Source organism: Podarcis raffonei, chromosome 11 (genome assembly GCF_027172205.1).
Source record: "Podarcis raffonei isolate rPodRaf1 chromosome 11, rPodRaf1.pri, whole genome shotgun sequence".
Lineage (NCBI taxonomy): Eukaryota > Metazoa > Chordata > Lepidosauria > Squamata > Lacertidae > Podarcis > Podarcis raffonei.
In genome coordinates this window covers 37406665-37422137 of record NC_070612.1, presented here as the reverse complement: position 1 = coordinate 37422137, position 15473 = coordinate 37406665, and the positions used below count along the sequence as shown (strand labels likewise).

Genomic DNA, 15473 nt, shown 5'->3' with positions numbered 1-15473 from the left:
GCCAAAAGGCTTTCACTATGTAATTTGACTATATTATCCACCTATATTTTTCCAACAAGTAAATGCTAGGCAATGAAGTCATACTTTCATTCTACGGTAAGCCACCTTCACATAATCAAGTTACTTGTACAAAGTCTTCCTCCTCCTGGATACAGGACAAGTATCTGTTCCAAGCCTCTTTAAAATGAGTCACATTCATTATTGTCATGGAGTAAACATGCATCTGGAAGAGGCTGCCACCACCCTTGCCATATAAGCAAGTCCCATACGTATCCTACTCAAACTGCCAGATTCGAGGCAATTGGATTCCAGGACTTTGGGGAAGCAAATTGTCAGTCCCCAAGTGGGTGAGAAACAGCCCTGTGGTTCCAGAGCAGCAAATAAACACCAGAGGGACCATAGGCAAGTGTGAAGTAAAAATTTAAAAAAAGAGCCAGTGAGGAGTTGAGATCAAAGCAGTAATCATGGAAAGAGAACAGCAGCTCATGGCAAACTCTTTAGACTGGAGATGAGATACCCAGGGAAAACAATATAATAGGCTAAGGCTTCTTAAGCATGGAGGAGGACAATTTTAATTCCAGTCATGACTGGGGGAGAAAGGATAAACCTTCCCCTCTACATAACAATCTCTCTTACGCTTGTAAAGACTCACAGGAGGATGGTTTGATGGGATCAGCAGCTATATTGATTATGTATCAGTTCTTCAACTGGACTATAAACGGAGCAGGTTTGAAACTGAACATGAAACTAGAGGGAACTTTTTATTTAAACTGAGAATGATCACAATTTAGTTTTTCAGCACCACATGTAATAAAACCCTTAGGAAGAAATGGCAAGAGTGTGGCCAAGGGAAATTTAATCTGTCACAAAGACTGCAAGGAGACAATAATAACATTTACATTGTACACATCTAATGCTGCAGTGGTGTCTTTCTTCATCGCAACTCTACAGAATGTTATTTGTTTCCTCTGCTATTTTTCTTTCAAATATTTATCAAGCAGCCATTAAAAAATAAAAAGCTTTTTACCACTATCTGAGTTCATAAACAAGCAAAGTTTTGCCACTGATGAACCATGTGAATACATATGTTGGGCTTGGAAACAAATATGAAAAGAGTTGCCTGGTAACCGGTAATAACTGTATGATTCATAGCTAAACAGAACTTGGGAGAGATTGTAGCGTGTTTGACCAGAGGCACACCCAGTTTATAATACAAGAATTGTGAATTGTGAACTGCCTGGCTCTACTGAAAAAGGAAGAAAGAGAAATTTCAGATTTCAAAAACACAGCAGGAACAAAACCACAGTGTGGATATTTTCATGATAAAATCAGAGCACCACTATAGAATATTAAAATAGCTGTAGTAAAGAATAAAAAATGCTTCACAGTGAATCTTCAAAGTATAGGTAAGGCAGGCATAAGTCACACCTGAATCTTGACCTGGAGGGTTTCTCTCTACCTTAGCTTCCTAGAGACAGTATATACTTAGATATATAAGCTAGATGTCAAATGGTTCCTTACACCAAGGTTGAAGCCATAATAATAATAATAATAATAATAATAATAATAATAATAATAATTTATACCCCACCCATCTGGCTGGGTTTCCCCAGCCACTCTGGGCAGCTTCCAACAGAATATTAAAATACAATAGTCTATTAGACATTAAAAGCTTCCCTAAACAGGGCTGCCTTCAGATGTCTTCTAAAAGTCTGGTGGTAGTTTTTCTCTTTGACATCTGGTGGGAGGGCGTTCCACAGGGTGGGTGCCACTACCGAGAAGCCCTTCTGCCTGGTTCCCTGTTACTTGGCTTCTCTCAGCGAGGCACCAAAATGGAATGTCTAGTTGCATTTTTGGGCAAGACAGCTCTAAAATCTTATTTTTCAAAATGATGGACTGACAGTGATTGATTCTCAGTTAAACATCTGGTGAGTTCAGATGGCAACCTTGAGCTAACTTAAGAGCTTTGAGAAGTTAAAGAAGAAAAGTCACTTGATCCAGGGGCAGTCCACATAAACAATGGCCTATTCTGACCTCTTTTTCTTAATGGTGACTGCTCCTGCTTAGGCTGCACAGAAAAACCATTTTGGTTCCAGAAATTCATTCTCATTGTGCAGATAAAATATAGAATTCTACAAGATGGTGTACTGGTGTGTGAAAACAGTCCAGATCCAATGACCCCCAGATGGTGAAGATGTTAGGTGCCACCCTGGCACCCAGGCATCTTCACTTGGTCAGAAGCAGTTGAAAAGCAGGTGCAAAATGTGCCTGGCACCTGGCTAATTTTGAACACTGCCTAGAGATCAGAGTCTTGAGCTGGAAGTAGGAGCCTAAAGAGTAGCAAGCAAAAGGTATTACTGTGTTGATCAAGAGGAAATAGAAGATCAGGCTCCTACTATTTATACCAAACCTGACCAATCCAGAGGATTACTGCCTGTCGGTCTTTGGGGCAAGGCCCCAGATTGAATATGCCTACTACGTCTGAAGAGGGGCCCAAGAGTGTGGTAAACAGACCATGGACTATGGCCCAGCATAAAAGTAGTGTGGTTCCCAGTTCAGGCCACCAACTCCCTAACAAGTCCTATTTGCTAAACACCCAAAGTGCATACTCAACATGCACTCAGAGATTCAGGAAAATGACAGCTTCCATGTGGTGTCAAGGTCATCACCACAAAGATAACTGGAGGAAATAGCCAAATTGTCACTGAAGAACTTTGGGTTTGCCTTTTACCCATGCTCTGGAGCTAGTTATCCAAAAAGCACATATCCAAAACCTCCAAGTTTAATGAAGCTATTTGGCTCACAGGAAAATGGGCATTTCCCATAACTTGGTGTAGGGAGATGAGGGAAAAATTAAAACGAGTCATTTTTGAAGGGGGGCAGGGGCATAACATTTATAAGAGAGATATGATAGCCATATTCAAATATCCAAAGGGCTGTCACATGGAAGATGGAGCAAGTTTGTTTTCTCCTGCTCCAGAAGGTAAAACCTGAACCAACGGATTCAAGTTACAAGAAGGGAGATTCTGACTAAACATCAGGAAGTACTTTCTGATGGTGGGAGATGTTTGACAGTAGAACGGACTCCCTCAGGAGGTTGTGAGCTTTCCTTCATGGGAGGTTTTTAAACAGAAGTTGGGTGGTCATCTGTCATGGCTTTAGTTCAGACTCCTGCATCATCATCAACAACAAAGTAATAATAATAATTTATTACTTATACCACGCCCATCTGGCCAGGCCTCCCCAGCCAATCTGGGCGGCTCCCAACAGAACATTAAAAACACGATATAGCATCAAACATTAACAACTTCCCTAAACAGGGCTGCCTTCAGATGTCTTTTAAAAGTCAGATAGTTGTTTATTTCCTTGGTATCTGATGGGAGGCCACTACCGAGAAGGCCCTCTACCTGGTTCCTTGTAACCTTACTTCTCACATTGAGAAAATCCTCAGAAGGCACTCAGAGCTGGACCTCAGTATCCGGGCTGAACGTTGGGTGGGGAGGGAGATGTTCCTTCTGGTATACCGCATTACAGAAGGTTGGTCTAGATGACCCTTGGGATCCCTTACATCTCTACAGTTCTATGATTATAAGAGGTGGCAGCAGAGGGTTTTCTTCCCTGCTGCCTTTTCTTAAACAAGAGAGCTTTTCCACTGCTAAAGATGGTGGTGGAACTGTGCAGAGAGCACAGAAAATGATGCCATTTCAATGGATGCCTTGGCCTCCTAGTTGCCACACATATTGCCAGGTGTGATTTGAGTGAAAGAGCAGTGGTAGTGATGATTAGTAGCGTACATGATAAGCTAGATCCCAGCTTGGACGGGGTTGGTTCATAATACATAAATGGGCATACTCAAGCCTGTCATTATAAGCCTCCTGATTTCAACATTCAGCACCATGGAAGAAATCACTTCCTGGGGGAGAGACATCATATAGAAAGTTTCAGCTTCAACATTCTACTGAGTTGAGTAGGACATACTCCCAGGTAAGAATTGCTTAGGATTGAAGTTTAACTCAGGCAGTTAACTCCAAACCCCATAACTGAAAATAATTGTTTTCTAAAACATTAAAGGGGGGAATTGTTTATAATTTCGGGGGTCGGGCGGAAACATATTCCTACTATTGTTAGCTTAGCAACAGCTTTAGTCATTCAGCTTCATTGTTGTGGAATAATATACATATAATATTAAGTAAACACCACCTTTGGGTTGGTAGAGACAATAGTTACCTGGACATGCCTGAACAGAGAGAAATATATCCTGTACAGATCACCACACCCTGAATTACACAGGTTCCAAATATACACTGAATAGACAGTCAGCAATGACACACCAAATTTGTAAGACACCATTGTGAGCTTATGGCAGTCAATTCAGATTTTTTTAAATAAAAAAAAAGATTATGAATCATTAGATCTATAGCTATGAAGATCTTACTCTCGAGATTTTGCTAAGATCTTACAAGTCACTGCTTTCACAACATCCTTTCTGATAAAAACACACCAGATAGTCAGCAGCCCCTAGCAGAAAAGCCTATTCTTCTCAGGGCTAGAAAGCAAGAGTAAGAGCTGTAAAACTCTGCAACTCCAGAAATAAAATGCTCCAGTCCACTTACTAAGCACAACACTAACTAATTCAGCAGTTCATGTTCTGCAGTAAAGAGCATTGCAGGGTTGGAGAAGCAAAAGAAAGCAGGAAGTACGCAACACAGTTAGACCGCAGTACTGACAGTAGCAAAAAAAAATCCCGGAAAAACAGTACTCACTCCAGGCAGCTGGTATGTTCCTTCCCAAGCTCTAAGTAAACAGAACACACGGGATCCTTATCACAAGCTTGCTTTCATTTCAGTTTGTATCAGTTCTAGCCATGGTTTCAGTTTTAACACAGCCCCTGGAACAAACCCATGCCAGTGAAGATGGCACGACCAATCCGAACAGCACAAGCAGACACACTCAGTCTGCAGGCTCAGTTGCTCCACCTCCTATGAATATTCAAATAAACTTGAGAGATCCTCACAAGGAATGTGGGGACAGGCAGCAGCTAGCTTTGCCAAAATGGAACAGGAATTGCTGCCAAAGTCAAATGCGGGTGTTTTACTTATGTGGCCTGTAGTTAAGAGAAGACAGTAGACAAAACCGAATCACCAAGTTTTATTGAGGCTTCTGAATTTTCTGATTATTATTTTTTAAAAAAGCTACCAAAGGCACAAGGAAGCTTGAAGTGGGAGTACTAATAACCTACTGGCAGGGGATTTTGTTTTACCAAACTGGTAAAGGCATATAGCAGGCACCCCCAAACTCAGCCCTCTAGATATTTGGCACGACAACTCCCATCATCCCTGGGGGTGCATGGCATATAGCCTGAATATAGCTCTATAACAAATAAATGCATTACAAAAACCAGTTAAGGCAGCAATAAAGCCATTTTAGTGTGTACTGTATAGAATGTGTAACATTCTCTTTATCAGACAATATTTTATTGCTGCACATAAAACTGTTAGAGCCGAATTAAAATTTACACAAGAGCAACAGCTTATAGGAGCTGTAGTGCTTCAGGTTTTCTTTACTATATGCATAATATATAGATGGGGACAAACCATAGCACACTTGCAGAGTGCATACTTCATGTGCAGAAGCTTCCATAGGCCACCCCAGACATTCTACTTAAAATAATCTTAGCTAGAAGAGCAGGCAAAAACCGCAATCTGGAGAGCTGCTAGCAGTCAGGGTGGAAAATAACAGAAAAGGTAGATCCAATATGATAGTTTCCTATGGGTATTTTGCCACCACTCTAAAAATAAATATTTCCTCTTATAACACACTATATGTGAAACAGATAAGCACTGAACAAGCTGCATTAATGGCTCAGCTCAACTTCTGGAAATCTCATCCATTAGGAAAGTGCCTATCTGGGGTTGACACCATTTCATCCGCATAACCCAAGCCTTGCCACCACCCTGCCCCAATGCCATCCAGGTAAGTGGCAGTGATGCCACTGTGGCAGCTCTGCATTGCCAGTCTGCTTCACCAACCCCTCCCAACCAAGTCAACTCACAATAATTAAAATCAGAGGAACACAACTCAGAGACAATAAAAACTCAAAACAGAACACAGCCTTCAGTAAAATCACTTCAATCTGGCAAATTAAGAAAAGTCTTCATGAATTACAAGAAAACACTCAGAAGGAGGCCATTTGAACCTCATTGGGCAAACCCTTCTATAATGTTGGTGCAGTCACTGAGAAAGCCACCTTTCTTGGCCCACCCAACAGCGCTTCCACTATGACCTTCCTCCTTGAGTTTAGTGAACAGGTAAGCTGACATGGGAGGAGGCTTACTACCAAGGCTTTGAACTGTGCCTGGAAACCAATTGGTAAAACATAGCTGCACATGCATGCATGATTTATGATGATCTCAATGCATCAAGGGATTAACATGAGGCTAGCTTCCTCACAGTGCTGTGAAATACCCAGAACCCATCATAGCACCTCAAAATTTAACACAAAAGTCTGCAGTTTTCATTCAGATATTTTATACATGTACGCAATATTGGTGTACGTCAACCACATGATTTCATTTGGAGCTTTCATCAAAGTACTTTCTAGGTGCCTGATTCATCTCAGGGTCTGACCAAGTCCACGCTGTCTCCCAACCTGCCGGCCACTTTGCTATTGGGAAATTCAGCAATGGTTATAACCATTTTTTTCTTCTGACATGCATGCATTAAATCTGCAGGCATATTTTCCCCTCCAGAGTCAATAAAGCCTACCAAATTATGGACAGATAGATCAAGGCACTTTTGTGCTACATACCTTTGATTTATTTTATTTTTTAAGGAAATGTCTAAAACCCTTTTTATTTTGGGGTGAAATTTGATGAAATTTGCAGGTAAGGTCACACCTTCCAGAGGCATAAATCCTCATGGCAGACATTATTCTGTAATTTGTCATTTTCCCACAGGGACAGCCATTACAGTTTTGGAAGGGGTAAAAAAGAAAATAAAAAGAAAAAAAGACTCGCTTAAACTTCTCTAGTGTTTAATGGGCAATATGACAGAAAATCTCCACTCTGGTGTTCGCTCGCCCTTCTCCCATTGCTTCACCATCATTATGGCAAATTTAAGAGACATTACTTTCAGTTTTAGCAGAAGCTTGTCTGCAGCCTTTTGTGGCGAGTGGGGGAGGGGTGACATCTCTATTGTCAAGGCATCACAACTCACTTCAGGGCCCACTGTTTTAGCTTCTGGGCTCCCTTCCAGAGATTCTGCTTTACCTCTGATATGCCAAATATCCGCAAGGCCCTCCTACTCATTCTGTTGAATAGGGCACTGATTTTAGTAACTTGACTACAGCACTTTTTAAATCATTGTTGGATTGACTTGTACAGATCCTGATTCACCTCAGGGAGGCAGAAGATCCCTCTGAGGCATTTCATTACACTTCAGGATTCATATGAATCCAATGAACATAGCCTTAAAATGCACACTTAAAGTGGCTGAACCACTGACAACATTGAAGTTTCAGTTGACTGATATACCACTCATCTATATTATTAATTTAAAATATGTATGAGCCACATTTTAGGTTCAAACCCTCCAAAGGCAGCTTCCAACAATCTGTCAACAATATAAGAACCCACAGGCAATTTAAAGACAGATGACACCAGCATAAACATTCAAGATTAGATAATTAGTAAAGCATTTGCCGGTCATGCTTCCAGGAATATGACGAACAGTTCTATAACCACTCAAGTTACCTTACTGATGGAAGATGTCCCACTTGTTTGTGTTTTAGGAGATTCAGTAAGGCTAGTACTTTCAGGTTTCTTCTACAAGACAAAAAAAAATTGAAATATTAAAAGTAAAACACTAATGCTGTAGGGAAAATCTTCAATAAAAATAGATGTTGCATCCTATTTTCAGAGGGGTTTTTTTTTTTTTTTGCCATGTTGATGATGTACTGATCTGCAGTCAGCATTTTACTAAAGTGCAATTACTTTAATTCACTCACTAGCAATCTTTGGGTATCATGTGAAAGTATGAATATGAATAGGAACATAGAAAACTGCCTTAAACTGAATCAGACCATTGGTCCTTCTAGTTAAGTATCACTACACCAACTGGCAGTGACTCTCCAGGCAGGGAACATTCCCAGTCCTACATGGAGATACCAGGGATTGAACATGAGACCTTCTGCATGCAAAGCAGACACTCTATCATTGAGCTATGTCCTTTCCTGAATAACAACTCTGCCGTTGTTAAAGACCTGCCCTGGGAAGGGATGCAAAGATTTGTGCCCTGCTCACCTTATAGTCAGCTTAAACAGGTGATGCACAGGCTGTGAATGAGTTGTGTCCTCCCCTTTCAATTTCCCTTTTAGTATTAACCAAGGGGTTGTCATAATTGGAAAAAATCAGCAAACCATGGCAGGGACTTCTGGTGACGGATAGGTAAACTTTATTCACATTAGCCAACAGCCATAGCAACATAAAACAAGCAATATGTACAACTTCTGGTAATGGATTGAAAACCATGGTTGCAAGCAGGTTGGAAGGGGAAATGATTGCATCAGCAAATGATGCCTGACATCATGGCAAATAATAGTTGATACCAGAGGCAGTTTTAGGGTGGCGTAGAATGGAGCACAAGTGGTGGGGGGCACAGAAAACCGAAAGTGCACCACTGTTAATACTACACCTGAAATGCTCTCAAATGGGCCGGCTCTTTAAATAAGTAGGTCTCTATAAACAGGACATTGCCTTGACAATCAAGTACAAGGAGCTTCTCCTGGCTTTTAGCCTTTTATTATAAATACATATTTTCTCCTATATTAATAACACAGGATGGATTGAAAGATGAAAACTAAGAATGGTGCAAAAAGTCAATGCAAACATAATTAATTAATTGCCCTTCTCTGTCAAAGTTCCAGCATCTTAATATGAAAACAGGCAGGCAGATCTGCAGACTGCTGACACACATGTAGGCAATTTATCCTCTGGTCACAAAATTTTTTAAACCCTTCTCTCCCACTCTCATCCAACCTGCATGAAAACCTTGGAGTCACTTAGTTACTATCTCATTCAAGAATTCAAACATGTCAATGAGACCAGGCTGAGCTGGTGGTTTTTCACACTGGGTGTCAAGTTAACACACAGAGTTGCCCTTCTCCAAACATTTCCATGATATTCATATTGGTCCCTAGCTCATGAAGAATCTCCTTAAGATGTATATTTTTAGGACACACCCTAATTTTGTGGTTGTAAGCTGCTTTAAATTGTTTTTAATGTTCTATTTCAAACTGTTGTGACCCATCCTGGGACCTTAGGGTGAATAAATCAAATTAATAACAAGGCAGCCCTGTATCAGGAAGTTTTTAATGCTTGATGTTTTATGTTTTTAGATATGCTGTAAGCCGCCCAGAATGGCTCAGGAAACCCAGCCAGATGGGCAGGGTATAAATAATAATAATACCTGCCAAACAATTTCCATCCAAACGTAGTGTGAAACAGCCTTAAGAAATCTATTTAACCCAGGAATGCTTGGAGCTTTTCCCAAGAATAGTAAATAATATACTAACACTGTAACAACATCAAACGTCCCAGATGATGTTTTAGAGTGTAACAAAAACAGCTGACACATGTCCGTGACTTGTGCTTCCAATCTGAATTGGAGATTTTCCAAGTTGCTCTAGTCAAGTGAGACAGTAGACAGCACATCACCCATGGCCTCCATCAGTAAAGATAGCACCACTCCCTCAAAGAGGCATTAATGATCCTTTAACCAGTGCAGGTAGTCATTCCTAGCTTAGAAGTGCTTAGTATTGGCTGGGACATATACTGTGCATTGGCTGGGCCATATACTATGCATTACATAAATTATTTATATATATATAATCTTCTCTGTAAGATTGCATGTATCAGAAAAACATCTAACACACTACAAACAGCGTCATAGAAATGATGTAGCACCCATTCTCCTAGCATCTTATAGTTAATGATCAATTTGAGGACTGTGTGTATTAATGATGTGATGAATGATGCCACAACAATATGAAGCTCGCTGGGTAGCCTTGGGCCAGTCAAGGTCTCAGCCTAACGTACCACAAAGGGTGGTTGGAATTAAATGAGGAGATAGATACATGTAGGCCACCTTGAGTTCCTTGGATGAAAAGGTGGGATATAAACAAAATAAATGAATTGTCCGATAACCAACAGATGCTAACTCCAAAAAGACATCTCTTATGCAAGCCACTCTGTGCATTTCTACTGAAAGGTGGTATATTAAGTGCTATAATACTGTTATGATTTTGGGGGGCAGACTCCTCATAATCCTAAATGTAGTAATGGGGTAGAATTTAGCCAATTTTGGGAGTATGAGGGGAAGATGCCAGGCCAGTGAAACATACAGGCTGAACCAGTTGTCTTGTTCATGAGACTGCTGAGAGTGATGCCATGGATATATACCGGTAATCCTGCAAACATAGGTGCCAGCTCTCTGGGGCCCTGGGTGCCTGAGCACCCACAAAATCCCCATGAAGAGGCTGGGCACCCAGAAATTTCAGCACCAGGGCCATGCACACTGCATGGCACCCACAGCCCCGGGCACGCACATTCTCAGGGCCAACTGGCACTCCTGCCTGTAAATGTTAGTTTGGGATGCTAGTCATTCATTCAAAGTTTGACATTTTAAGAGAATAGCAAATTGCATAGAAATAATATTATGAATGTACACCTTCCTAGAAGAACTGGGCTGAAATTTATTTTGAAGTAGGAACACTCATGCTGGCCTTTCAGCAAGGGCCCTGGAATAGAAATGTTCCAACCAGAATTGTTTTGCCCTTTTACTCCCACCACCATTACCACAAATTGTGCAGTTTCCAAATCAAGGAGTAAAAATTGGCATGATGCAGGGAAGATTGGTTCAGGAGGCAAAAACATAGCACTGCCAATGTTATTCAGACAAGTAGATAGTGCCAAACTCCTCCTTGGAAGTAAACAATGTACAAGGCAAAGCATTCAAAACTTGACACAGAAAAGGAAGTACCTACAGTGCATGTATATTACTGCTACTCTGTGCACATACCACCTACCAGTGGATTATCCACTTTGACAGTGCAGAATGAGGAGATAGAAAAGGTAGGCAGAAATGGCTAAGTTAGAAAGATGCTGAATGTGCCCATTCCTTAACCGAGAACACTAATCTCAACTTAGAGCAGGAAGTGGAAGGTCTCCAGTGGCTGTGTAGCCTCTTATTGTTGTCTGTCCTTCCTGGACTGGGGCCAGTAATGATTCCTAGTAATGTTTGATAGCTTTCTTATACTTATGTATGTTCAATACAATGGAAATGCAAGTGTGTCAAGTTGTTTTTATAATTAAGCTCTCAGGATTTTCTTCTTTGAAAGTACAATACAATGGCTGATCCATGATATGCCAACATAATAGTCATATCCACCTACGTCGTACACTGGGTAGATCCATTGAAATCAGTGGACTTGCAGGTCTACTGTGAGCATGACTTAGCTGGAAACATAGAACCTATTTACGCCAGACTCAACTAATGAGTACTGCCAACAAAAGTCCACACAAGGACTTCCTATAGTGCAATTGGATTTTTGCTTGGCAAGCTAAAATGCTTACACTGACGGAAATATTGCCATAGCCCTACATTCAATTCCACCCACTGTCTATAAACAGTTATTCATGCATTTCCAGTTTCTGTGTCTTCAGGAACTTGGAATTCAACACAGCACAACACCCTGCTTTATGCAGGTAAGCTAAAAAAAACTTAGACGATGAAAGGATTGAGTTGACAAAGTCAGAGGAGATGCATTACAGCAGCCCTTGTTCTTCAGGCAATACAATATCTACTCATCTGTCTAATGAAAGGCAGAAGAGATCACGTTACAAGCAAATTGCCATTTAGTCAGGAAGTCTCAGAGATTTAGGTGACATGATGGCTGGTGTGGCTGAAATGTCAGATTGCTGCTCTTCTGAACTGAGAGAATCCTGTTACAGTGCTCTAGGTAGGAATCATTAAACAAAGCAGTTTGCTCTGTTGTACCTCTCAGCTTCCTCGCTCTCCCCCACACTATGTTTCCTTCCCACACTATTGAAATTACAACTGGGTTCAGTTACAGATATTTGGCTGCAAATATTTATGTAGCGCTTCATCACTCTTTTGATCTTCTAAATTATGGCAAACAATGCAATATTACTTGTTGCTATTTTCAAATAATGAAATCTAAGCAAACAGTACGCTGTGAGAGCCTTTACCAGTAAACATTTTATAAAATAGCAATCAGAAGTCATTGCACACAGGAAAATAGGAATTATTTATGCATTTTGAGTTTGTTAGCTGCCTTGACTAGCACAATGATTTTGGTCAAAATTCATTACTGTAACATAATCCTAGTAATAAAAACATAATGCTTTATAGTTACCTCCACCGCTTCTGCTCCTTTTTTATCTCCCGATGATCCACTTGCATTTTTAGGCCCACGCTGTAGGAAACATAAAGACAAACTGTAAATTAAAGCAAACAAATGATACAGCCAAGATATTGGCCGTGACCCATGAAGTACAAACCTATTTCTCTCCACACCCACTAAAACTTTGGACTTCTATTTCTTGCAGAGAAATATCCCTTTCTATACCATGTGAATCCAAAGCCTATGATCACTATGTTTTGAACAAGTCAGGATCTGAAAATACAGTTTTTAATTTGTTTAAGATCCAAATTCACTAAAAATCCTGGTACTCCTAGTCTCCTAGGTGGGAAATAACAGGAAACTGTAGTTAGTTTTAAATTATTCAATCATGGTGTGCCAAAAAGGAAGGAGTGCAGGGATGGTGTGAAGGCACTGCACAAACCACTGGTCATGACCCCTAGAGGCTTACATCAGTGATGATGGGGAATTGTAGTTCTGCATGGCCAGAGGTCAGGAATGATGACAGTTGTATGTCTCCAAAAATTGTTGAGCCACAACTCCCCATCATCCCTGATCATTGTCCATGCAGGTTGAGGCTGATGCAAGTTGAAGGCCCAACAACTTCTGGAGAACCTCAGGCTCCCCATTCATGATTTATATGGCATGGGACCAGGATACTTGAAAGGTCCTCTTAACCTGTATGAGGCAGCTCACACACTAAGATAATCATCAGGCCCATAGCTTGACAAGAAATGTACATCCTAACTAAGCAGGCACATCCACTGTGTGACCCAGAGGTGATGCACAGGGGAGGCACCGTGTGGCACTGCTGCTTCCTCACCTGGAGAGAGATGGGACAGGTGCAGTGGCAGCAAGATTAAAGAAGAGTTAAGTTGGTAGCAGCCCGGTGGTGTGTGCACACCAGCACGGCCTCTGCTGCCAACCTTGGATCCCCCCCCCCAATTTTACCTCTTCTTCATCTCATCCCTACTGAACGAAAGGTGCTGGTGCTCTACCCCATTGCACATCCTTGGTGATGTAGCTTCATGTGAATAAGGAGGCTACCTGACAGCAAAAACAATCATAATAATCTACCATAATAAATCTACTATATCAGTCCAACAAACTGCAGTTCTACAAAAAATTGTACTGTACACTTTACACATGTACCATTTGCAATCTTGCAAATAAATTGCACTGTATTTGCCTGTAACTGTTCTGGTGCCGAGAATGATATAGGATACAGTGTATAAGATGCAGCATTTCTATAATACAAAACGTATAACCACAGAAGGCTTTATATTGTGTCACTTCAACAGTCCTGTGCATATAATGGAGACTTCAACCCACAGGAGATAGTATCTCCCCTTGCATGAATGCTTTTCCTGCGAAGCACACATTTCAGGAATTATGTGCTGAACTCTCTAATCAGCTAAACCAGCACCTAATGCTCTAATTAAAAGGAGGAAATAGCTTGCAGCATGTGCACGCCTCTATAACACACACTATTTTAGGTATTAATATTTCACAAGGTGTTTGCATTTGCTTTTGAACTAGCACTTTTAAAACTTTGTGAAATCATGCCATAAACATACTTGATATTCTGCACGCACACAAACCCATCCAGCCAAGAATTCCAGTTGGTCTATCCAAGACCTATGCCATCCATTGATGCTGCATCTATATACCCCTATATCTTGTTTTATTGCATATATATCCAACAAGCACAATACGGTGTATATGATTCCCTACTGCTTTATCCTCACTACATCAGTGGAATATATTGCCTGACTTTGGGCAAGCTTGTCTAGTAAGCTTCATGGTTGATCCAAAATTTGAACCTTGGTCTTCCTTGTACTAGTCTTACAGTATAATCACAATGCTACATTGGCTCTTACGTGAGAAACATATTCACTTCCTCTTCCAGTGCACCATGCTTCCCTAGAGAGCTTTTCATTTAAGAAACTGTTTTGTGAGGCTTGTTCACATATACACCACTTGATATGTTATCATTTGATGCCTCTAAACAACTGAACTATCTCCATTGGACAGTAATAAACTTAGAGTGAACCTTAGGTGATGGGTCTATTATTGGTGATGAGTCTGTGGTGGCTCATTCATAAATCCAAGACATTGCATGACGCTACAGTCAATAAGTGCTGGAGATACATGTGTGAACTAGCCCTAAGTCAGTCATTCTACATCACTATGATCCAGCTATAAAAATTCTAAAGAGTCATAAATTGTCACAGATGTAACACAGCTTTCCCACCAATGTAAGTAAGATTTCTATCTAAAGAGCAGCATACAGCTATAGGAATGTGCTGCATTCAGTCACAGAATTTTGAAACTTGAACCTGTATTTTCTTTGGGTGGAGAATCAATGCAAAGGCAGCGGCACAAATCCAAAGTCCAACATTTATCTGGCTATTGATGTTATTACTGTACCAAAAGTAGTACCTGATGTTTAACTAGAACCGAACTTTCTTAACATACCCAAATAAATGGAGAGCTATTAACAACAGTCTAAGGAGTACAAGTAATTTCTTAGCTTGTAAAACCACAGCAAATCAAAAGAAAACTTCGAGAGGCTAAAGTTGGATAGCTTTTGAACACGACATTCCAGTAAACAGCGTTTTCTATTTTCTTCACAAGCATGAACAATAGCGTTCAATGAAGCAGACTGAAATGCCATAAAAGCATGTTCTTTCATGGCCACACCTGTCAGCTCTGACTCCTTGATCAGTCAAGGTAAGCCTCATAAACTGGGAGGCACAGACCTCTGTAAAGACAGAAGCTAAAATGTATTTGGAACATGTTCAAGATTTCCCTCATTGACTTCTATTATCTTTGGAGCAGACACATGAAGACTTCCCTGGTGATGGGATGTTAACAACAACAACAACAACAACAACAACAACAACAACAACAGATTTATAAATCACTTCCTATGAGACATCTTGGGGGGGGATTACACATAAAACTTTGACAGTATAAAGCAACAAAAACTATAACTGCATATATAAAATAACTTTCCAATCCAATACAGATG

The 15473-nt window shown here is 40.6% G+C and overlaps 1 protein-coding gene across 10 annotated transcripts in view; it reads right to left on the bottom strand.

Moving 5' to 3' along the window:
* Positions 1–15473, bottom strand: part of CAST (calpastatin) — a 59500-nt gene that overhangs the window by 34757 nt on the left and 9270 nt on the right. For 4 of the 10 annotated variants that reach the window (XM_053408403.1, XM_053408404.1, XM_053408406.1 and 1 more), the window contains exons 2-3: positions 12434–12493; positions 7757–7823 (exon numbers count right to left, since the gene is read on the bottom strand). In XM_053408403.1, the coding sequence (XP_053264378.1) occupies positions 7757–7823; positions 12434–12493 (127 nt within the window). Of the gene's footprint in view, positions 1–4763; positions 4947–7751; positions 7824–12433; positions 12494–15473 lie in introns of those variants that run through there. The other 6 variants (XM_053408407.1, XM_053408411.1, XM_053408408.1 and 3 more) reach the window with 4 other exon arrangements.